This window comes from Drosophila willistoni (assembly GCF_018902025.1).
Source record: "Drosophila willistoni isolate 14030-0811.24 chromosome XR unlocalized genomic scaffold, UCI_dwil_1.1 Seg144, whole genome shotgun sequence".
NCBI classification, from domain to species: Eukaryota; Metazoa; Arthropoda; class Insecta; order Diptera; family Drosophilidae; genus Drosophila; species Drosophila willistoni.
The window spans coordinates 5,678,280-5,701,103 of record NW_025814057.1 but is presented as its reverse complement, the minus strand read 5'-3'; the positions used below and the strand labels follow the sequence as shown (position 1 = coordinate 5,701,103).

At 34.6% G+C, this 22,824-nt stretch overlaps 6 protein-coding genes across 8 annotated transcripts; 4 read left to right on the top strand and 2 right to left on the bottom strand.

The window, feature by feature from the left end:
* The first annotated feature begins 287 nt into the window (after positions 1–287).
* Positions 288–2,960, top strand: LOC6639082 (nuclease SbcCD subunit C). Its single transcript, XM_002062093.3, has 3 exons — positions 288–561; positions 1,474–2,349; positions 2,415–2,960. The coding sequence occupies exons 1-3, from the start codon at positions 355–357 to the stop codon at positions 2,946–2,948; spliced, it is 1,617 nt and encodes a 538-aa protein (XP_002062129.1). The 5' UTR covers positions 288–354; the 3' UTR covers positions 2,949–2,960.
* A 23-nt stretch (positions 2,961–2,983) lies between these two features.
* LOC6639450 (uncharacterized oxidoreductase YjmC) lies at positions 2,984–10,677 on the bottom strand. Of its 2 annotated transcripts, none has more exons than XM_002062094.4 (3): positions 10,441–10,677; positions 5,052–6,013; positions 2,984–3,497 (listed from the first exon to the last, which is right to left on the bottom strand). In XM_002062094.4, the coding sequence occupies exons 1-3, from the start codon at positions 10,628–10,630 to the stop codon at positions 3,339–3,341; spliced, it is 1,311 nt and encodes a 436-aa protein (XP_002062130.3). In that variant the 5' UTR covers positions 10,631–10,677; the 3' UTR covers positions 2,984–3,338. The 2 variants fall into 2 exon arrangements, with proteins under 2 accessions (XP_002062130.3, XP_023037513.1); XM_023181745.2 differs by lacking the exon at positions 10,441–10,677 and adding an exon at positions 6,200–6,227.
* A 447-nt stretch (positions 10,678–11,124) lies between these two features.
* Positions 11,125–19,514, top strand: LOC6639453 (ADP-ribose glycohydrolase OARD1). The gene is made up of 3 exons (XM_002062097.4): positions 11,125–11,235; positions 18,889–19,232; positions 19,295–19,514. The coding sequence occupies exons 1-3, from the start codon at positions 11,187–11,189 to the stop codon at positions 19,454–19,456; spliced, it is 555 nt and encodes a 184-aa protein (XP_002062133.3). The 5' UTR covers positions 11,125–11,186; the 3' UTR covers positions 19,457–19,514.
* LOC6639452 lies at positions 15,357–17,785 on the top strand. Its single transcript, XM_002062096.4, has 5 exons — positions 15,357–15,374; positions 15,457–15,798; positions 16,818–16,979; positions 17,050–17,352; positions 17,420–17,785. Exons 2-5 carry the CDS (start codon positions 15,493–15,495, stop codon positions 17,684–17,686), a joined length of 1,038 nt encoding a protein of 345 aa, XP_002062132.2. The 5' UTR covers positions 15,357–15,374; positions 15,457–15,492; the 3' UTR covers positions 17,687–17,785.
* Positions 17,903–20,181, bottom strand: LOC6639571 (ADP-ribose glycohydrolase OARD1). The gene is made up of 3 exons (XM_002062098.3): positions 19,952–20,181; positions 19,689–19,863; positions 17,903–19,626 (listed from the first exon to the last, which is right to left on the bottom strand). The coding sequence occupies exons 1-3, from the start codon at positions 20,077–20,079 to the stop codon at positions 19,477–19,479; spliced, it is 453 nt and encodes a 150-aa protein (XP_002062134.2). The 5' UTR covers positions 20,080–20,181; the 3' UTR covers positions 17,903–19,476.
* Positions 20,182–20,188: 7 nt separating this feature from the next.
* Positions 20,189–22,733, top strand: LOC6639572 (E3 ubiquitin-protein ligase parkin). Of its 2 annotated transcripts, XM_047012169.1 has the most exons (7): positions 20,189–20,239; positions 20,738–20,961; positions 21,026–21,224; positions 21,282–21,627; positions 21,703–22,147; positions 22,224–22,320; positions 22,381–22,733. In XM_047012169.1, the coding sequence occupies exons 1-7, from the start codon at positions 20,236–20,238 to the stop codon at positions 22,488–22,490; spliced, it is 1,425 nt and encodes a 474-aa protein (XP_046868125.1). In that variant the 5' UTR covers positions 20,189–20,235; the 3' UTR covers positions 22,491–22,733. The 2 variants fall into 2 exon arrangements, with proteins under 2 accessions (XP_046868125.1, XP_002062135.2); XM_002062099.4 differs by lacking the exon at positions 20,189–20,239 and having other exon boundaries at positions 20,565–20,961.
* The last annotated feature ends 91 nt before the right edge of the window (positions 22,734–22,824 follow it).

Here is a 22,824-nt window from a genome sequence, read left to right as displayed (position 1 = left end):
TGCCTTCAGTTGGCCTGGCCTGGGCAAAAGGTGGTTGGAAAATATATATATATATATATTTTTGTTTTGGAAATTTCTTGCCGGCGTTAAGCTACAACCGACCGCTTGTAGCGAGCTTAAAATGTCTACTAAACAGGAAAATCACAGAAGGGAAAACCAAACCACAGTTAGATGCTGCGCGTTGAGTGATTTGAGAGCTTTTTCCAGTTCGTTTGGGTTTGGTTTTGCTTTGGTTTTTGGAGCTTGATTTTGAGTAAGCTTTGGCTTAGCTTTCAATTGGAGTCATAATAAAGTGTAACTTTTATTTGCAAGTACAGTCACACCAGGAATTCAAATTTGTTTTTTCTCACAAAGATGTCTATCAATCCGAATGCGGGCGATGCCCCGGCGGAACCGGAAATACGCTTAACGCGTATCAACGACAACTATTTACAGGAAATGGAAGATGAAATGGCCAAAGAAGCCGAAGGACCACGTAAACCAACCAAAGCCGAGAAAAAGGCTGCCCGCAAAGAGGCCAAACGTGTGCAGGCAATCGAAGACAAGAAACTGATCATGAGAGTAAGTATATGTAGGGAAAAACGCAAAAACGAACATATTTTGTCCTTTATAAAATTTGGATTAATAATTTGTGATAATCGCTTGAAAAACTAATACAATTTTTGTTCAAATAATGCTTTTTCGAGCAGTTGTTGTTGTAGGAACTATATTAGATACAAGTCTGATTCAGCTGCATTCAAAAATCTAGAAGAAGTTTGTATTAATCTAGCTCTAATCTCTAGGTGGTAGCTATATTATCACCTATCATCGTTATGATGATCAAGAATATATATACCTTATATGGTAGGAGTTGTTTTTGTCTATGCATTTCAGTTTGTAGACCTAAATTTCTATAGGCTAATGTTATCAAAATTGAAGACATAAAAAATGTTGTTTTTTATTTTATTTACTTCAATTGACTATCTAAAACAAACTGGGATATCAAAGACTTTAAAATTTTTGTCACATTAATTAGGAAATGAAATGGTTTAGCTAAAATTTTTTTAATTATGTTTGTTATAATAGTTCAAAAAGTTAAATCAAATGGAAACTTATTCTCCGGTTTCGAAAAGTTCATGAGTAGAAGAGACAAAAATTAATTAAAATTTCACATTAGAGTAACTTGGACACTTTTTTAAACGATTTTTTTTTTAATGAGGACATTAGACCTTCTGTTGATCTGAAGACACGAGGTTGCTCCATAATCATAATCAATCATTTGACATTCCGCTTGATTCAAATGCTTAGCATCTTAATCTTCCAAGGCCTACAAAGATCTTGATCTTAACATGTTTTTAGATAAGAAACACTTAAAGGATCTTCTAGATAGCATGTTTTATCTCTTAGAGACAGGACTATTTTTAAAGGCATTATTAAACAATTGACTGACCCTGTCGAGGTTTTCTGTATGCAATTTCTTTGTACATTTCACAGGATGCCTTTGCCCGGGAATTGGAATTGGGTAAACGCATGGAAAAACGCGGTTCAGAGGAATGGCATGAAATGTGCCAGGAGATTAAAATTCGTGAATTACGTGAAGAGATTGTCGATTGGGGTGAGAGGGCCGCTAGGAATATTGAACGTAAAAATGATCACATTGCCATGCTCCTGGACGACATGGGCCAGACACAGGATCAGCATGTTAAATGCTATAGCAAAACTATCGAACTTATCGATCATATACGTGAGTGTTTTCACACCATGTTGGAGAGTGCACGCAAGACCTATGAACAGGAGGCTGAGGAATTGCTTTGTGATTATTATGATGAGATAAAACGTCGTACCGAAGAGGTCGAGCACATGCATAACAATAGCGAGAACATTATTCATGCCTCGAACATTGTGACACGCGATCAATTGAAAGAGGACTATGATATATATTTGGAACAGCGAGATGATCGCATCAATACTGAAATTGAGAATCGTTTTCGTATACGTGATCAGGTGGTACATAAAATGAATGATATGATGACACAATTGAATGATTTTGTTGAAACTTTACGCAATACAGAACTTGATGCCCACAAATATGAAAGAATACGCTGGCTAACCGAACGTCAGCAATTGTTTCACGTAGAGTCACGTAAATTGACGGTTGAAGAATTGAAATATCAAAATATATTGAATGATATGCATCGCGAAATGTTACGCATTGATCTCGAGAATAATAGCACAATCAATGATTTACGTTTGGAATTTCAATACTTCTCCAATGTACGCAAGAAGATCGAAGATGGTCAGACCATGGATGATCATATAACGCATGAAAAGTTACGCATTCTATCGGGAGAATGTTATGAATTGATCAAGGTAATCGTATCTCTGAATTCCATGTAATATCTAAGACTAACTTAACTAGTACCGATTATTTTTAGCACTTTGAGAAGCATGTGAAAAGCGGTGAACTTCTTTTAGCCCTCTCAATCACTTGCCGCAAATTACAAACCGAATCGGAGAAGGTTATTTTGGGTGGTGAAGTCTACAATAAAACCGATTTGGGTCAAATCAATGAGAAATTTAAATTGGAAACTTTGAATATGAAAGATCATGTGGATATGACTGAAGATGAGCTAGTTGAGTTAAATCAAATGCTTAGCAATTTCTGGCATCGTCAGGCCATGGCACAGGCCCAGAATATATTATTGCTCCAGGAGAAGGAACGTCTGACCAAAGAGAATCAGCATTATATTGATTTCATCAAATCGATGAGCGTCACCGAAAATGTCGAAGAGCTGCGCTCGGCCATTAAAGTGAAACCTTGTGAGGATCAACCGATGCCGCCATTTGTCTTCGATACACCATGTTTAAGCTATAAAATGCGTACAATACTTCAATCGCCAATGGCGGCAAAAAATGCCAAACAAGATGCTGAGAATATTGTTCACAGCATGACCAATTTCTATGATTGATTGATTGATTGACTCACTCTCACACACATACACACTCTATAGAAATTCTAATCGTTTATTTTAATACAAATATCAGATGTATTGCTATCATTGTGGGCAAAAAAAAAAATAACAATATGTTAACTCTTAAACTTATCATTTAGAACGTAGATGAACACATCATCACTTGGTCCTTAGGCACTAAAAACCACATCAAATCGAATCCTTTGGTCCATGCGAGCAAAAAATCAAAATAAAAGATATAAACAGAAAAAAAAAAGTTTCTAACAAATGCAAAAATCGTATCCAGCATAAATATATTAAGATGGCAATGCTTTCGAAAAGGTCAGCGAATTGGGCTTAGCCCTTCGCCTTCTGTTCCTTGCTAATTCCTTTTCTTTTCTTGTCAGTTTAGTTAAAGCTTAAAGGCTTGATATGCAGCTTCTCGGCCAGATTGGCGCAAGTCTTCAATTGGTTTTCCAGATATTGAATGCCACCGACAGCATCCACGGCAGCCATGTTTTGTCCTTCCTTATCACCGGCCAAAAGTACGGGCTTCGAGGGATCGGTCTGTAAAGACATATAAAGAAATTCATATTACAATTTATTCGACAATGTTTTAGTAGTGTGTGAAGTGTATTTCACGCCGACTTTCACAATGCATGAAACATTATTGTCAAAATTGGTATTCTATTATGGGCTATCAATATCTATCGGTCTATCAAATTTCATTAAAATTGAACGAAAAATAACAAAGTTATGTACATAAATGTTAGGAGTATTTAAAAATGGAAATTGATCGTGCTCTCTTTTGCTTATAAGAGTAAACGAGTTAGCCTATTTTTGCTCTAAGGCATGTGAACAGTATTTACTATAAAATATATATAAATTATTAATATTTGATTGGCTCAATCAATTTTAAATCATTGCAACACTTAATACATCGTACACGAAAGTCGATGTTTGATATAGAAATTAAATCTGGAGTTTTTTAACTCTAAAGCTGTCTAATTCAGCTTCAAAATTTAAGTCATAGTTATTTGATCTTTTAATGTTTCTAGAACTTAAATTTTACTCTAAATCGCCTTTTTCAAAAACTTTTTTGGTGAGTTTTAACATTGCAAAACATTGCAACGATTACTTCGCTTATCTCTGCTAAAACAAAATGTTTATAAATAATTATAAATGTTAAGTATATCTAAAGTTGTGGTTTGCGATTTTGGCTTCCTTTGTGTTTATCTGAAAAACCACGAACTTTGAAACAAAAAACTTGGGAAATAAAGTTTTGGCTGATGTGTTTTTGATTCTCTTTTTCCATAAAGGATTGAAATAATTTCCAATTTATTCGTTTTCTTATCCAAAAAACAAAAAATATTCATCGACTATATTGGATCTTCTTCTAGCCAACTTTTTGTTAGCCCTAAAGCTTCATTAGCCAAACATTTTAATTAAAACAAAAAAAAAAAACTACTCTAAGCAAATTTGACTCATAAATATTAATGAAAAGACACATTCTAAACATAAAATTAACATTGAATTCAATTATCAGTCAATTCGTACTGAAATAGAGACGAAATTGAGTACGGAATTCATAAAAAGAACTCTTCTAATTAATCCACAGAGAATTATGGGGTTCTCTTCGAAGTAATGACTTTGAGAATGGCATGACATAAGAACCTACTCAAATTTAATTAAATAAAATATTTCATTATTATTACATATCATTGGAATTTGTTAGCAAAACTAAATTCTTATTATTCACTTTAATCGAATCATCAATTAATCAATTCTGTTACTTTTCAAACAGAAACGAGTCCTGTTCAAAGAACATTGGAAATATTTTACATATATAAAAACATTTAAAATGTATTTCAGTTGTTTTTTAAAACTTCAGGTTTTTAGGGCAAGAAGTGAAAGCGAAAACATTGAGTTTTGAGTATAAAAATCAAATTTTCTTGAAGTAATTTTTATAGATTTAATTAAAATGAAAACTAAATAAACATAATGGTTTTTTTTTGAAAGCTATTGGCCTAAATTATCATCTAAAACGCAACTTTTTGCCTTCAGAAGGGATCTCATTCTCATATAAACTTAAAATCGGAATAAAACGAAAAAGTTACTCACCGGTTCGGTACTCCTCAAGCGGCTATTGAAATCAGTCATGCGTTCCTCAAAGTTGGGGGCAAAGCAATTGGGATCGACGGCGATAAAGACCTGACCCAGATCAGCAGCGGAATCGGCACCAGCATGAGTCCATTTACGAACCTGAGTTGAATAATGGGCACCGGACATCACACCAGAGAGAATATCGACCATGGCACCGAGGCCATAACCCTTATAGCCCGATGTGAGTTCGGCACCGCCCAAGGGCATGAGGCAACCGGTGGAGAAGCCCAATTCGGCATCATTGGTCACATTGCCATTGGGATCCTGGGCCCAACCATCGGGCAATGGAGCCCCCTTGCGACGTTGAATCTCGATTTTGCCCACAGCAACCGCTGTGGTGGCCATGTCCAAGAGGAATTTGTCACCATTTGTCGCCGGAGCGCCCATCGAGAGGGGATTTGTGCCCAGAGCGGCCTCCTTGCCCCTAGTTGGAGCCATCAGCGGTGATGTATTGGTCATTGACATGCCCACCAGGCCCTGTTCCATGGCACGAATGGCATACCAACCGGCCATGCCATAATGATTCGAGCCCTTGGCACAGACCCAACCAACACCAACAGTTTTGGCCTTCTTGATGGCCAAATCCATGCAGTAGTTACCCACCACAGCGCCCAGGCCATTGCGTCCATCTACCCAAGCGGTGGCTGGAGTTTCCTTTAGGATTTGTGGTATGGCCCCACCATCGGTTGAATTGATGGCCAAATCGTTAATATACATCTCCAGACGGTTCATGCCATGACTGAAATGGCCACGATGATCGGCAGCAACCAAAAGATCCGCTTGGGCTTCGGCATGAGCTTGTGGCACTTTGACAGCCTTGAAGCAATCGATCATAAAGCGACGCGATTCGGCCACGGCAACCAATTTGGGAGCAATTGCAGATGACATTGTTCTGGCTACAATTTGAAGTGGTTCAAAGTCTGCGAAACAGAAAAACAATTTCTTCGTCTTGAATTCTTAGCAAAAATATTTCCTTATGTGTGTGCGTCTAGATACGCGGCGTATACGCGACTGGAGCTGCCCAAAATAATAATAATGAGTAGAACCTATCGCGAATAGAGGCGACAACACACACACACCATATACACACACACATACATACATACATATAATGTACATAAGCAGTCATCGTCAGCGATTCCCCTCTAATTGTTCTAGCAATCTCTCTCCCATTGTATAGACAGACCCGATCAGATCTCTAGACCCGACCCTAGGCCCAGTTGGAAACAGCCTCTCTTTCAGGGCAACACAAGAGGGAGGAGGAGGGTTGGTTATTGTTTGGTTGTTTCTTGCTTCTTGTTGATACGGTTTGATTTGCTGTTGTTGTTGTTGTTGTTATTGTTCTTGTTTTTTTTTTTTGCAAACCCGAAAATTCCAAGAGTCTTTCGAGAGCGGCAGATAAATATGCTTATCAGCATAATATTTTCTACCTAGAATCTTTTGGTCGTTTCTGGCGCGTGTACACTTAAAGAAACTAAAAGATCTTACAATCAAACACCCGAGTTAAAGATCTACGTTAGTTTGAAATTCATAACAATTTATTAAAGGAATATTCTTTTGAATCACTTTCCTTTTTCTAATTTAACCTTCTTTAATCTAGAATTTCATAAGGGTTTGAATTTTACTAAAACGACTTCTTTTAGTTTGTTTATCATAGAATACTGAAAATCTTTTAAAATCTTTCTAAATAAAAAACCAAATGAAATAAGTGTCTAAATGGTATTATTTGCATATCAAAGACAACATTTTTGAACACTCCTTTATTACTAAAACTTAAGATTCATGAAAATTCAATCGTTTCGATGCTGTTCAACTTTTTGAAATTTTTTTAAGGAGTCTTGTAAGGCCCAGGCGGATCTAGAGAAAAAAAATCGACCAAACTAATCCCCCTGAACAATGTAATAAGCTTTCAAAGGTTTCATTTAAAAATAAGGAAAGAAAGGAAAGTGAAATGATTTATGAGTTCAAAATATTCTTAAAATCATCATCACATCAATTTCCATTCCAAAAGTTCTAAAAACTGAATTCTTTTACTACACATTGCATACATTAAGGAGCGTCGTCCTAGAAGATTCACAGATCTCTTTATGCATATGTATGCTCTATGCGTTTATGCATAAAATAACACTTTTATTTTAATTAAGATTATTATTAGAAGTTTATAATCCTTTGGATGTTCTTACCAACAGTTTTTGTCATTAGGCCCATTTCACAGCATTTTCAAATCATGAAATCAGTTTTTTCTTTTACTTAAAAAACTTTCATGTCTTAAATTTTTCTACCAATTCCAACTTGTATGTTTAATACTTTTATTTATTTTTATAAAATAGTATTAGATATCTGAAAACTTTTCGAAAATTTCTGAAATGAATGTCAAATATAGAGATCTATCTCTATCCTCGTCTCTAATATTAAGAGAATAAAAACTAACTTATATATAAACATGTCCATTTTAAATTCAGTTTTAAACACTTTTAACACTTTCTTATGGTTCCAGAAAACTTTTTATATATGCATTTGGATGTACAATTGTAGAAATAATATTTTTCATATTTTTTACAAATGTTTTAAAGACAGGACTTAGTGCAGATTTCATATTAACTTGAAATATTCTAGATAGTTTCTATATTTTTTAGTTTACTGGAATACTATCTATACTATTGGCTCTAAAGTTTATAAAAACAAGCTTAACAATGAGGCAACTTTTGTAGCATTGTATTCAAGATCTTCTATTCGAATGTATATTTGAAGAGTAGAAAAGCGACTTTGATCAGTTTTCTCTACAACTTCTTATATGTATTCTATTAGTAGAATCTTATCGAACTGATAACAAAACTAGAACAGTGAGTTTTTCGCAGTGTAGTTAAGAACTAACACTTAAAGTACAGTGCTCTTTATCTCTCTGTGTTAACAAAATTCAGAAGGGAACTAGAATACGCTTTTGATTTGTTGTATTTTTCGGCAAGTGTAGGTAGTTTTCGTGTATATATATATATGTATCTAGGGGGCTCGCAGCGGGTTAGTATGTATATATATATATGTCCATGTGCTTATAAACAAACAAGTCTATATACAACAACACAACGTTCGTGTATATAATTTATGGATATAAGTATAAGTATACAGCATTTGTGTGTGTAAAGCATTTCTAGTTTCCATGTCGTTTTGTCATCGTCTCTTGGCTCTGACTGACTGACTGACTGGCTGGCTGAAATTGTGTGTGTTCCTTTTGTGTGTGGGTTGGACCTACGTTGTGAGTGTTTGTTTGTGCTTACTTGTTAATGACCTTGAACTTCACTTATGAGAATTACTTTTAATAGACAACAGTTGCCGTTTTTTTTTTTGTTATTTTTTTGTCGTTTAAGTGGGCATAGAAAGTGAATAATATTACAACGATCAAACGTTTCTATACATAATAATACCCCCCCAACCCTTGGTTTGACCTTCCGCAATGAAAGCGAATTTAATGGTTCTATTTGTTCAGAGAGGGAGAGAGAGAGAGAACCTACAATCAATTAAACCCATAGATTTGACAATTTCTGTGTCTGGACGTTATCTTATCGCTTGACTTTATCTTAATAACCATGGGGAATGAATTTTGTGTTCTGTATATGTATACCAAATATTATATAAGTTGACAGAAATACTCAATTCCTAACACATTTTATTTATAAACTTGCTAATTTCTTTGCAAGTTAGCTGCTCTAGAAAATATTTGCCAAATCAAAGCATAAACTGAAAATCAAAAGTTTTTAGCCAAGTTTTAAAATACACTAACCAAATTTGTCTTATAAAACTCAAGTTTCTTGAAATTTTTTTCAAAATTCTGTAAGTATATTATAAATTGAATTCAGGTTTCACTGCTATTAAAAAGCTTAAGTAACTAAAGTGTTTACCACTAAATAAAGTAATATAAATTTGAAGACTAAGATTTTCCTAGTATTTCCATGCAGCAGCTGTGCACACATTAAATATAGGTATAGAATATAAAGATTCTAAGAGAGAAAATCATAAAAAAAACAAAGACGAAAACAAAAAATTGGGTTTTCGGCCTCCTTATCTTATCAATTTAACCTAGGTCCAAAATATATAGTCCCACACACATACAGACACACAAGCTTAATTATAATTCTATACTCTATAATGAATTAAAGTTTCTAAGTAAGTCCCTTAGTACCTCTTACTTGACTTATTCGTAAAACTTTCATTTCTTGAGTATTTGCAAAACTTGTTGGATGCTTTACTTGTTAATTTAAGAAATTGATTATATAAAACAAAGTCAATGCATTTCATTGATAGCACACAACCGATAAATATTGTATATATAGACGTGAATCATCTTTTACATAACATTGTTTATATGTTAAAGAACATATGTATTAACAAAAGCTAAAAAGGAATTGGCATACAAATCGTCTCTGGGTTCCAAAGAAAGTAGGATAACCAAAATTTGTTGCCAACTTTTCTTTACTCTCTGTTTCTTCAGAATATCCTTGCAGTATATCCTCACACTATGTCTGTTTCTATGCACATTAGCCTTTTTGTTTTTGAGATATTTTGAGATAAAATGTAGTATTCAAACTACTTTATAATATAAGCAGCATATTTAAAGGAATCAGAACGATTAATCAACTAAAACATATAGAAATCGTCTAGGAATAAACAAAGTTTTGATGCAAAATTTTGGTAAACTAAAGCAAATGCAGATGAAAGATCTACTCGAGTTGAAGGGTATTTCCAAAGTCGTTGGTTTCAACGTTATCTCACTCCTCTGTCATCGATATTCTAATCAATTTTGTGTGTGTAAACCCTTGAGTGGGGTGAGTGAGCGAGTAAATAATAAGTTTTATGGTCAATTTGTTGTGCTCATTAACACCTTTTGAATGGAGATGCATTGCAAGTGGAAATGAAATACAAATTCTTAATTGTTTCGCCATTTATCAGAGAGGGTGTAAAACAGAAACCAGTTTATCTGTAATTGTCAGCAATCAAAAGGCAATTAATTATTTTTGAGCTTGATTCAAATTTAATGTTTTCAGCAAATTCAGTTCATTTCATTTTTTTTTTCTAAACATTTTGAGTTTGAGTTAATTAAATGGAACGCCCCCTTTTTTTTTTGCCATGTATTTGAAATTTGTTTATAGAATATTATAGAACTTTTTGGGGGTGTGCGTGTGTGTGTGTGTGTGTGTGGGTGACTTTTATGACAGCAACAGCAGCAAAGTCTGGTAGATCAATTTATATTATAATTTATGAAATTTGCACGCGTAATTAGCATAATTTATATACATATATGTACCCGTATATGTATATATATGTGTGTTTGTATGTGTAAATTGTAACTCACCGCACTTTGTTGTCGAATGCAAACGCCTACATTGCTGCTGTTGTTGTTGCTGTTGTTGTAACTGCAATTGTTGTTGGCGTCTTTGAAGTGTTTGAATTAACCGCCAATTGCCAAAGCTGGCAGCGGCAGAGGCAGCGGCGTAGGTGGTGGCGTTAGCCGAACGCAGCAGCAGCAATGTCAACGAAGTCATTTTGCTACGCAAACACAAATATGGCAATGACAACAACAACAAACGAAACGAAACGATACGAAAAGAAAAACAAAAAGCAACCAAATGCCAAACTAACAAATAAAACTAGTTAAGAACTAAATAACACGTAAAAGGCACTGACTGACTACGTAAGGCACAATAACAAGAGAAGGAGAGAGAGAGAGAGATGGCACCAAAATACCGATAGGGTAAAGAGAGCTAGAGAGTGGGGAGAAGATAAACAGCTGACGCAGTTGCTGGCTATATCTTCTCTGCCGACTTCGACTGCGCTGTTCGGCTTGCTGCTGCTGTGGCTTGCAGTTTTTTTGCTATTTTGTTTTTTTTTTTTGCTCTCTCTCTTCTTTATAGTTTTATTCTATAGAAGCGTCGCGTGTGAATCAGTTCCACAAAAAAAGTGTTGTTGTTTTTTGTTTGAATCTTCTGGTTTTTCTTTTTGGCGTTTTCGTTTGGGAGATTTATATTTGAAACAAAATAAGAATAATAATAATAATTGCCCCAAGAAAACAACAAATACAACGATAATAACAGTTCGCGAATGTTTTTAGCACAAAGAAGTTTATTGCCACTAACTACACAAGTTCTACGTAAAGTATTTAACAATAACAACAACAATAACAATAGTAATAAGACAACAAAACTATTAAAAAGAAGAAAAGACAACTTTTAAAGAAAACGAAAGGAAATTAATAGCACAATATTTTACGTAATTTTTGCAAGTGTTTTTTTTTTTGCGCACACTATTTAAACAATGCCAGCAACAAGACCAACAACAACAGTTACAGTTACAACAATAACAACTACAACATTAGCCAGAGAGCTTCTCCTCGTTGCCGCTGCCGTTCGATGAACTGCCATGAACTGAATCTCAAAAAAAACTGAAAATAAAAACCCCGAAACGATGTGAAAACGCTTTTTTCCACAAGGTGCCCCCTTCTTGTTGCTTTTATTTGATTATTATATGAATGTATATATACACGATGTATATGTACGTATATGTTTGTATGATTGAGAGGTATGCACTACACTCTCTACTGCTCAATGAAAAGTTACGATTTAAATATAATAAATTGATTGGACCGCTCGCGCGCCATGTGTCATGCCACACAATCCGAGCAAGTGCCACAGAAACGACGACATGCGTAGTGCGAAAAATTATAGACTTTTTGGGTCCAAAAGCTTTTATAAAATATCCACAAAGAAACTGAGAAACAAGGTGAAACTTAAATACCCTTCATAACTGTCAAAACTATTGTGAGGCAAAAGATTTAAATTGCTGAAAAACCAAAAATAAAGATCTTAAGCATTTCTATAGGCTAAAAAGAGGAATGACCGAAATCAATGAACAGGCAGAGAGAAAAACCTTCTATTCCGGATCAGTATTAGTCGATCTAGCCATATCCGTCTGTATTACCCCTATTCACACTTTGAAAACTGTATGAGTTTGTTGCAACACGTTCGTTGCGTACTTTTTTAGCCCACTTAAATGTGATTTACTCTCAGAATATTTAAAGAATTGTTAAACAATTTGGTATATAATTGTTATCAATATCCATCAGCATAATAAATTTGAAAAAAATCCAATTAAAAATAGCCACCTTATAGATAGAAGCGTGATGTAACCGGACCAAAATGGTCGAACTAGAAGTTAATAAACGCATCCTCCTTTATTCTGAGCTTTTCCATACGTTAGGATTAACAAAAACTATCTTTCCAATTAGTAAACTAGTGAGTAACATATAACGTTTTCGAAAGAGGGTAACAAATTTAGCGACTTTCTAAACTAAACTCAAAAATAGATGTTCTGTGAGCCTTTTACAGCCTTTGACTTACATTTTCCAATCATAAGTATAACAAATATTTTCCAAACTGCTGAAGCCTTTCAATGGAATAACAAATATTTGATAGAAAACTAATGTTACAGCTGAAATAAACTGTATCCAAATAATTTCCAACATCAAAACTAATGCCTAAGGCTAGTAGTTTGTAAATTACAACACAAATTTATTATTAAAATCAATTCGCTTATAGTTTCTCATTATAGATAAACTTTAGTAAGTACTCCGATCTAAAAAATAACAAACTACAACTATTTGTTAGGGTATTTAAAAAAAGCTCCAATAAGTCACTTGAAAGTGTGGTGCAACTATTTTGAAAAAGTGTTGAGAAACTCACTTGAATAAAAAGCGCCAAAAATATGAAAAATTTTAAATCAAATAAAACAACTATAGTCTGGCTATTGTTTTTTGTTATTGTTGTTTTCGTTGTTATTGCTTTGACTGGTTGTTTTTGTTTGCTTTTACTTAATTTAGAATTTAACTAGTCACTTAATATGGTAATTTGAATGAATGTATGTGAGTAGAGGAATTTCATTTTTCACCTGCCATAAAGTCTAACGTTGTATATGTATGTGTATGCATATGAATAATTTCAATCATATTATATTTATAATTATATATGCAAACACAAATAATAATATCAGAATCCAAGTCCACTTGAATTCCACTTCACTTGACGCCCCTATTAGCACCTAAGCAGGCACCTAAGCACAACTGATTACCTTTGACTTTGAATTGAAATATAGAAAAGCCTACGCATTACATACCTTAATCATTAATCTATAAAACACTATCAATATGGTTATCGTGTTGTAGCTAGTCTACCTCTCTCTCTCTCTCTCTCTCACACTCCCTTTATCTAGCACATGTTGTTAATTGCTTAACATGGAGAACAGATTTCCAACTGACTTCAAAACGACAAAATAATAATATTTTAAAATACACTTAATAAGCTGGGCATAGGCAAAAGATTACAGATTTGGTTTTAAATATGCATTACAACAACAGGGTTAGTTACATTATCTTACTAATGGGAAGATCATTTGGTTACAAACGTTTTTTCATAAAGCTAAAACTAATAATTTTTTGAACAATTTCAATAATTCTATTTTGAGACTCTCAATACGAGTAAATGTTACAGAATTGAAGCTCTTGAATTGAATTTGTACTGTGAAAAATTCAATAGGATTGGGTAGAAGATCGAAATATGAATGGTATACAATGAAAAACTATAGTCCGACCTATCAGATGATCTAAAAATCATAAGAATACGATAATAAAATATATGAATAAACTCATCGTTCATTTTAAAAGAAATACTACCAGTCTACCAGAATAGAAATATTAAATAAAGAAATAGTTTTTTATATATCGGTAAAATATATAATATTTCTAGACGTAAGTATATGTAATTAGATTCATTGCTATAGATTAGAATCTAATCTAATCATTAGAAAACTATAGTCAAATTGATGATAAGATGATCTAAATTCTCTACATTCCAGATTATTCAAAATTTCATGCATTTTTATTTGAAGAATCTTATCTTAATGGAACTAAGAATCTAAACTCTAGATGAAAATACTATGGGTTTGGGAGTATTGTATATGTATATAAATTTGAATTGAAAGATTGAAGAAGTATGTACATATAGAGTTAAATGACTATATTAAAATGATTAATAAACTTAGGGTGAAACTAAATAATCTATTAGATCAAAATATTGAAGATAATGATTGAACTTTATGATGATATATGTATGTTTAAGCAATAAGCATCATATTGATCGATTGATGATTTAGGTCGCACAAAGTTTTATGCAAAAAATCACAACGAAATTCTTAGATCATCGGATTAATATAAAATTTATTGATCGCAGCACTAATATCCCAGTTAAAGCAGCTGATAAGCTCGATCAATAAACTAAGTATTATGATTTGATCATCTTGCAATTTTGTTGTTTGTACTTTTCAACTAAATGTATACACTTTTATATCTCTAACTTACATGGTTACTTATTGAAATGACAATATTTTTTTGTAAGGGTACACAAAATACTTGGACCTCTGATATTTTGGTCGATTTGAGGAGGAGTCACACACGGTCACATCACCTGTCTGTTTCTGTTTCCCCGCCTCACAGAGACACAGAGAGTCAAACAAATTAACAGTGAATTTTCGAATTCTAAACAAAAACAAACAAAACGATAACCACCAACAGCAACAGCAACAACAACAATACAGTTAACACAACACATACACATATGTTTATACAAAGAATATGTCATCATCCGCAATCATCCGCAATCATCATCATCATCATCATCGGCCCGAGCTGGTGCTCCAGCTGTCCATGGTCTCTGGGCTGAGTCAGTCAGTCAACGGTGAGACAAGCTTTCTATCTACTATATACAATACACTACCCTTTTGGTTGACGCCCCTGACGTCAAGTTATCGTTGCCTGTTGTCGTTGGGTTTTTGGTTTGTTTTTATTTCGGGGGGAACGCATTCCAGTGCAGAACGCCGGTTGAGATACAACCAAAAAGCGGGTCGAGTTACTTGATTAATAATCACAAAACGTTCTTCTTAATACTGTGATCGTGTGTGTTTGGTGTTTGGTGCTGGTGGAGGTGAAAGACCATCAAAAATACTAAACAAAACAGAAAAGGTGACCCCGACGAGACTAAACGGCGTCTCTCTGCTAATTGCTAATCTTCGATTCTCGCGTTTCTCCCACCCCAAAAGTGCAAAAAAACAAAAAAGAAAACCAAAAACAAAACAAACTAAACAGAATTTAGCCAACAAAAAAAAAAAAGTTTAAAGTGACGACCTCGTCGTGAAAGTTTTTGTTTTTACAATTTTTTGTTTTTTTTTTGGCTGCGTGTTCACGTAAGTTTTAGCTAATCATTTTTGGCATTGAATTCAAAAATAACGAAACGAAACGAAACGATAATTTTCATTTTAATTGCAGTTCGTTTGGTCGTTGGTTTTTGGCTAACAAAACAAAATGGCCGGGACAAATGTTAAAATTATTGAATCGAAACTTGATATTTTCCAAGTGCCACAAACCTATGCACTGGGCCATGCCGTTGAGTCATCGTTCTCGGCCCAGCGAGGCACTTTGGCCTGGCAATTTGGCCTAATCTTTGGCGATGTCGAGGAACTGCGTCAGCGACGTGTCTCGCGCGGCAATTGCGCTGTATTGGAGCACAATTCGAGATTTGTCTATTATTTGGTAACCAAATCCAATATATACGATACGACCACTTATGATGATGTCCAAGCGGCATTAATTTGTATGCGAGAACATATGGTAAGTCAGTTGAGTGAGTGAATTAGTGTATAAGTTGAGGCAGACCCCATGGAGAGAGACAGAGAGAGAGAGAGTGGAGACAATAAAGTATCTTTCTCTCACTTGAACTGGGCTTAAAGGGTTTTGCCATCAAGTTGATTTAGTGATCAATCGTATATCAATTGATTTTTAGTTGTCCGCAATCAATTTGGTATTATAGTGGATTGGAATATATAGATTGCTGTTCTAGGAATAGAAGATAGAAAGCTCTCTCTCTTTTTAGAATACCAACTACAAACTTATTATAGTTCTATTAATTTGTAAACCATTTTCTATTGCTTAAACGCATTTGCTTTCAAAAATTTCTTGAATTTGATTGAAATTTCGTTAAATTTGTTCTAAGGACTTTCGTTTTGCAATTTTTGATCTTTAGATATTTCAAATTCTTTACATTTAAGATAAAAAATCGTTCTTTTTTTTTTGAATACTGCAAAATTAGTGTAATCTTTTCTAAAACACTAAAATCAACATAAGCATCAACATCAAAATTCAAACGAAATCATTTAAAGATTCGTTCTGTATTTTATAATCTATTGATATTTGAAACTAATAAAAATGTTATAAGAAACAGGTTTAATTGTTATAAATTTTAAAATAAATTAGTTGATAGAAATCTTCTTATTAGATTTTCGATCTTATGATCGAGGCAGTCATTTCTAAAAGCAATCTCGAGATTCCCTATGGATTCCCTTCGATTTCCTATATTAAGATCTGTAGAAGATTATGAGATGCAGAGTTTATTTCTTGGGAGATGAGTTTAAAAAGAGCATTTAAAGTGCGACTTTTGAAAAACTTTTCTTTGGATTTTCTTTAGGTTTTTGTTTTTTTTCTGTTCATTTTATGGCATTTTGTCAATTTACAGTTAATTTATTTGTACCATAAAATATTTATGCCTCCGTTTCCTCTCTGTCACTGCTCTCTGTGCGTTCCTCCTCCTCCTTCTCCTTCTCCTGCCACCATCCGACTGTTGGCTGCTAAAGCGCAATCATGAAATCACCAAAGTGGCCATGCCACGCATTTGCTGTGGCAACAATGATGCCCTCGATTGGAAGCAAGTGAAACGCATCATGCAACAGATCTTTGCCCATAGCGAATATGCCATCGAGATATTGATCTGTGAGCACAACGACATGACAAAGGAGGTGAGTACATATGAAGGGAGGAATAAAAAGAAATTCAATTTCAAAATTGATGTCAATCTTTATAATATAGCTTGCCGCACCCAAGTGTCAGATAACCGAAGCCAAGGGTAATCTATTTAGTGCTCCCGATAATTTTGCATTGGTTCATTCGGTTAGCGCCGATTTTGCCATGTGTGCGGGCATCAATTTGCAATTCCGTTGCAAATTTGGCCAAGTCGATGATTTAAAGAAACAGGGCAAACATACGGGAAATGTTGCCGTTTTGGAACAAGGCGGTAGATATATATACAATCTGGTTACCAAAGAGCGTAGCCACGAGAAATGTACATATACGGCCTTATATTATGCCCTCTTGGCCATGCGGGAACATATGGTGAGTGAGACAAGAGTTTCAATATTTTAATAAGTTAATATTCATTTCTTTTCGAATACGCATTCAGAGGGAACATAATGTCACCAAATTGGCTATACCACGCCTTGGCTGTGGCATTGATCGTTTAGATTGGCTACGTGTACGTAGTCTATTGGAATTGGTTTTTGCCAACGATACAGTGGATATTATTGCCTTTTTTTATCAGCCACCCAGCATGGTGGGGGATAATATTCAGATCGTGTGTCCCACATGTCATCAAATGAAGACCTTGAATGTGCCCCGACATGTTAGCCGCTCCATACAGTCACTCTACAGAGAGAAGACTCCATTTTAATCATATAAACTTTACAAGTATTATAGTATATACTATATAACACTCGAAATGATTCTTTATATATAGCACCAAAATGCACATTTTACTTATTTTAGTTTCCTAAGCTTATATTTTATTCTGTTTTTTTTTTTTTTTGTTTGTTGTTAATGGGTATTTATGTTGTACAGAAAGAAATGAAATAAAAATTAACAAGCCTTTTTAATGGCCATAACCAAAAACGTTCACAAAATGGTCTTTTAATCATTAGCTTTAAGTTTTATCTCTATATGGTAGACATTTCTTCAAATATTTATCATTTTTTTCTTTTTCTTAAACTAGTTTTAAAGCATCTAATCTCATTCCAAAGCATATATATATATTTTTTATTCGTTTAATTCTCCCGTAAGAAAGAGCAAACTTTTTAGTCTTCGAGTGGAAAACTAAAACTAAAACTAAAACTGATGATGGGAAAAATTCCAGAAGTTTCAAGATTTTTTAAAACTTATTTAAATGAAATATTTCACTTATTTAGGAACATTCATTGAGTTTGTTTACTTTTGCTTAGAAATAATTGGAATAATTTGCTTAGAAATTGTAATTCTATTTATAAGTTAAACAAATTTAAACCTTATAAACTAAATTCTGACAGAAAATTAAAATTAATAAAATGGCATGTGATTTAGGCAACACTCCATGCCAAAAACCGTTTTCCAAAAGAAGTTTTTCAATTAAAAGAATATTAAATGCTACATATAGAGAATATTTTAAATTTAAAGTCTTGATTTAAACCACAAATTCATTGAGAATTTAATGTCCAAATGAATTTTTTAATTTAAGAGATAATTGAATGCATGCCAAGAAATAAGGTCTTAAATAAAAACTTTCAACTCCATAATAGATGCTAATATAATGACAATAATTGCATAATAGATGATAAAAAATGCCTTTTGAAATGTTAGAAAATATATTTGTGTTTCTTAAATTAAAATAAATCAAAATATGCTGACACAAAGCAGCTGAATTACATTTCTGCAGTTAAATGAAGACAATTTTAAAAACACCTCAAGAGTTTAAGATAAAACATTTCATAGAATTTTCATTCAAAGAAATGTCAAATTTAAAAAAAAAGAAACAAAAGTAGTTTCAAAAATATCTTTGACTATTCATTCAGATAACAAACAATTTCATTTAATTTACGAAAATGTATTCTCCTAAACTTCTAGAATTACGTGAGGCATTTCGACGCGCTTTTGTTGTGGGGATGGCTAATCAGAGCAGTTTCAAAATCAATGAAGTAGATGGTGATCTCTTCTCGGCACCCAAAACCCATTCTCTGGCCCATTGTGTGGGTGCCGATTTGGCCATGGCCGCTGGCATAGCAGTGAAATTCAAGCAAGTCTTTGGCAAAGTGGAGGAATTACGCTCCCAGAAGGTAACTAGCGGCGGTGTGGCCATATTGAAAGAGGATGAGCGTTATATCTACTATTTGGTTACTAAAGCTCAGAGTTATGGTAAACCCACCTATGAATCACTTCAAGCATCATTGGAACAGATGCGTGAGCACATGGTAAGACCCAAAAAGAATCAAAAAACTTAAACTACTTATGACTAACTTAAATGTACTTGCAGCGTAAAAATAATGTACAATCGTTGGCCATACCGCGTATTGGATGTGGCATCGATGGCTTGGAATGGGACAAGGTTAGCGCTTTGCTGAAGCAAGTTTTTGAGTGTGAAAAATTGGAGATTGTCGTCTACAATTTTGTGCCGCCGCCGCCGCCATCACAATAATTTTTAATTGTATATTTATTTTATTTCTCTGGCTTGTAATTATATACAATCAATTCAATATCATCTTGTTGGAACAGCTCACAGAGCATGTCTTTTATTTTTGACCAACTTAGGCCATCTAAGCCGCATCCTATGCGTGGCAAAGCCAATTTTCTGATCTGATGATCAATCTAGGATGAAAAATTCTATAGTGGACAATTACACTTACATCCAAGGCCTATCAACAACTTACCATATGTTGCCGCATGGCTGTCAGGGAGCTGTGCATTAATTGATATGTTGGTTTGCCCCAGCTACTTTGTTTGGTCACCAAATTGTAGATAAAACGTTGGCCATCCTTGATTATGGCCACGCCACCGGGATGGACATTTTGCTGCTGCAAAACTTCCAATTGACCAAATTTGTTGCTTTAAAAAAGAACATACAAACATACATACATAGGTACATATGTAACTGTAAATGAACGCATCAAATTGTCAGTTGCAGAAAGCTTACCGAAATTTAATGGCAATTCCTTTGCCCATACGCAAATCCGCAGCCACACAATGACACATGGAGTACTCATTGCCAGCACTAAACAAATCTCCAGTCACCTCACGTATGCTAAACAGTGACATTTTCATCAAATTTCATTTATTTCTATTTTTTACAAATTTCCTTCACTTTCCTTCCAATTGAAATCGAAGCGCAAAAAAGAAATTGTCCGCGCTTCTTAGTGAATGGCAATTTACACACCAACCTGACGAATGTTGCCCTATCTGATTGAGCAGTGTTGAATAATGTGTAAGTCACAATTTCCATTAAACAGGGTGGCAACATTAAATTTAATATTTAAAAAAAATAAAATATATTATTTTTTATCTGCCAAATAAAATCAAAATAGTTTCGTCACTTAGAAATGACTTGCATTTGCGTTCAAATAGCAAATTTAAACAATTTTTATTTATTTATATTTGCTCATTAATATATTTTAATAACGTAATTTTTGCCAATAACTCGTCGCAATTTATTAAACATAAAATGCAACATTTTTTCATACTAATTGTAGTTTTTATCGCATAAATTTTTGTAATTTTGTAACTAAATTTTATTCCATGGCTTAATGGATGGATTTTTACAAACAATTGCATATGAAAATTTTAAAAAATTTTTTGCCGCTATTTAGCGCTGGTCAGCTGATTTATTTCTGCTGCTTACCAATACTGTACACCACCTCCTAATTTTATGGTAGTCTGTGATTACAACAAATGAGTTTTATTTTTAAATTTCTTGCAACATTTGTGCGCAAAATGCTGGAACTTCTGCAATTCGGCGGCAAAACCTTAACCCACACACTGAGCATCTATGTGAAGACAAATACAGGACGCACCCTAGCGGTGAATCTGGAGCCTCAATGGGACATTAAGAATGTTAAGGAATTGGTGGCCCCGCAGCTTGGACTACAGCCAGATGAGGTGAAAATCATATTTGCCGGCAAAGAGTTGAGTGATGCTACAACCATACAGGTGGGTGGGTCTCTTATGATATAATTCCACATACATATATAAACTTTATGCCTATTCTTAGTAGCAATGTGATCTTGGACAGCAAAGTATATTGCATGCCATACGCTTGAGGCCATCGTCCCAAAAGCCCAAGCCAGTGCCCTCCTCTGTCACACTCGAGGAGGAGGAATCACCCACATCAGAAGAACCGTCAAAGCCTTTAAATGAAACTCTACTTGATTTGCAATTGGAGAGCGACGAACGTCTCAATATCACCGATGAAGGTGGGAATACTTTACTCAAATTTACTGGTGATTAACCACTAATTCCTTTTTGAGTAGAACGCGTTCGGGCCAAGGCCCATTTCTTTGTTCATTGCGGCCAATGTAATAAGCTGAGCAATGGCAAATTGCGTGTCCGTTGTTCTCTTTGCAAGGGCGGAGCCTTTACTGTACATCGGGATCCCGAGTGCTGGGATGATGTCCTAAAGCCTCGACGCATACGCGGTCACTGTGAGAGTCTTGAAATAGCCTGTGTGGACAATGCAGCTGGTGATCCACCGTTTGCTGAATTCTTTTTCAAGTGTGCCGAACATGTTTCGGGGGGTGAAAAAGATTTTGCTGTTCCCCTAAACTTGATCAAGAACAATATCAAAGATGTGCCCTGTCTGGCCTGCACGGACATTAGGTAGGGCAAATTCCTCCGCTTTAATACGCAGTAACGTAATCTTATCACTTGCATTTATTTGTTTTTATTTTATAGTGAAACTGTTTTGGTTTTTCCATGTGCCTCGCAGCATGTTACATGCATCGATTGCTTTCGCCACTATTGCCGATCACGGTTGAGTGAACGTCAGTTTATGCCACATCCGGATTTTGGTTATACCCTGCCATGTCCTGCTGGCTGTGAGCATTCGTTTATAGAAGAGATACATCATTTTAAGTTGCTGACACGTGATGAGTACGAACGTTATCAGCGTTTTGCAACCGAGGAATATGTGCTACAAGCCGGTGGTGTATTATGCCCCCAACCAGGCTGTGGCATGGGTTTGCTGGTGGAACCAGATTGCCGCAAGGTTACTTGTCAAAATGGTTGCGGTTATGTGTTTTGTCGCAATTGCCGACAGGGCTATCACATTGGGGAATGTCTGCCAGAGGGCGAGCAGAATAGTAACCAAAATTCATGTGAATATACTGTGGATCCAAATGTACGTTTTCATCGGCCCCCAAACCTCAGATGTTCTCTCATGCATTCGATAAATGACATTTTTGTTGTATTTTTAGCGCGCTGCCGAAGCCCGTTGGGACGAGGCCACCAATGTGACCATTAAAGTCAGCACCAAACCCTGTCCAAAATGTCGCACACCCACCGAGCGGGATGGTAAGTTGAGCACTACTCGTAATGCCATTACATCTGTAATCAAATTTCTGATTGCTTCAGGTGGCTGCATGCACATGGTTTGTACACGTTCTGGCTGTGGTTTTGAATGGTGTTGGGTCTGTCAGACGGAATGGACACGCGACTGCATGGGTGCTCATTGGTTTGGTTAAGGCTGCGGAAATCCGTTTTTTTTTTCTTTCTTTTTTTTTACTTTTGGTTTCTTATCGTTAACTATTGCGTAAAATTGTTGAAATTGTTAGTAAAGACACAAAAAAAAAAAAAAAACAACCAAAAATATGCTGTGTAACGTTTAGTTAGCAATCAATTTATGATTTCAATTAGATGGACTTAAAAACATACTTAATTTTACTTAATAAACTTGTTAGTAAATATATATTTTTTAAAATACAAAATCCACAATTGATAAAATTGGTAAAAACCATCTGAATATTAGATTAAAAACTAAATTCAAAAAAATTTTTAACATATTCAGAAGATTCCAAA

Coding starts and splice junctions, on each gene's coding strand:
- LOC6639082 (XM_002062093.3), top strand. CDS start 355: ATGTCTATCAATCCGAATGCGGGCGATGCCCCGGCGGAACCGGAAATA. Junction 562..1,473: donor ACAAGAAACTGATCATGAGA/GTAAGTATATGT, acceptor TACATTTCACAG/GATGCCTTTGCCCGGGAATT. Junction 2,350..2,414: donor AATGTTATGAATTGATCAAG/GTAATCGTATCT, acceptor GATTATTTTTAG/CACTTTGAGAAGCATGTGAA.
- LOC6639450 (XM_002062094.4), bottom strand. CDS start 10,630: ATGACTTCGTTGACATTGCTGCTGCTGCGTTCGGCTAACGCCACCACC. Junction 6,014..10,440: donor GCATTCGACAACAAAGTGCG/GTGAGTTACAAT, acceptor TCTGTTTCGCAG/ACTTTGAACCACTTCAAATT. Junction 3,498..5,051: donor GCTTGAGGAGTACCGAACCG/GTGAGTAACTTT, acceptor ATGTCTTTACAG/ACCGATCCCTCGAAGCCCGT.
- LOC6639453 (XM_002062097.4), top strand. CDS start 11,187: ATGTTTTTAGCACAAAGAAGTTTATTGCCACTAACTACACAAGTTCTA. Junction 11,236..18,888: donor ACTAACTACACAAGTTCTAC/GTAAAGTATTTA, acceptor CTAAACTTCTAG/AATTACGTGAGGCATTTCGA. Junction 19,233..19,294: donor AACAGATGCGTGAGCACATG/GTAAGACCCAAA, acceptor ATGTACTTGCAG/CGTAAAAATAATGTACAATC.
- LOC6639452 (XM_002062096.4), top strand. CDS start 15,493: ATGGCCGGGACAAATGTTAAAATTATTGAATCGAAACTTGATATTTTC. Junction 15,799..16,817: donor TTTGTATGCGAGAACATATG/GTAAGTCAGTTG, acceptor TGGCTGCTAAAG/CGCAATCATGAAATCACCAA. Junction 16,980..17,049: donor ACAACGACATGACAAAGGAG/GTGAGTACATAT, acceptor TTTATAATATAG/CTTGCCGCACCCAAGTGTCA.
- LOC6639571 (XM_002062098.3), bottom strand. CDS start 20,079: ATGAAAATGTCACTGTTTAGCATACGTGAGGTGACTGGAGATTTGTTT. Junction 19,864..19,951: donor GGAATTGCCATTAAATTTCG/GTAAGCTTTCTG, acceptor TCTTTTTTAAAG/CAACAAATTTGGTCAATTGG. Junction 19,627..19,688: donor CAGCCATGCGGCAACATATG/GTAAGTTGTTGA, acceptor TTTTCATCCTAG/ATTGATCATCAGATCAGAAA.
- LOC6639572 (XM_002062099.4), top strand. CDS start 20,704: ATGAGTTTTATTTTTAAATTTCTTGCAACATTTGTGCGCAAAATGCTG. Junction 21,628..21,702: donor CTGGCCTGCACGGACATTAG/GTAGGGCAAATT, acceptor TTTATTTTATAG/TGAAACTGTTTTGGTTTTTC. Junction 22,148..22,223: donor AATATACTGTGGATCCAAAT/GTACGTTTTCAT, acceptor TTGTATTTTTAG/CGCGCTGCCGAAGCCCGTTG.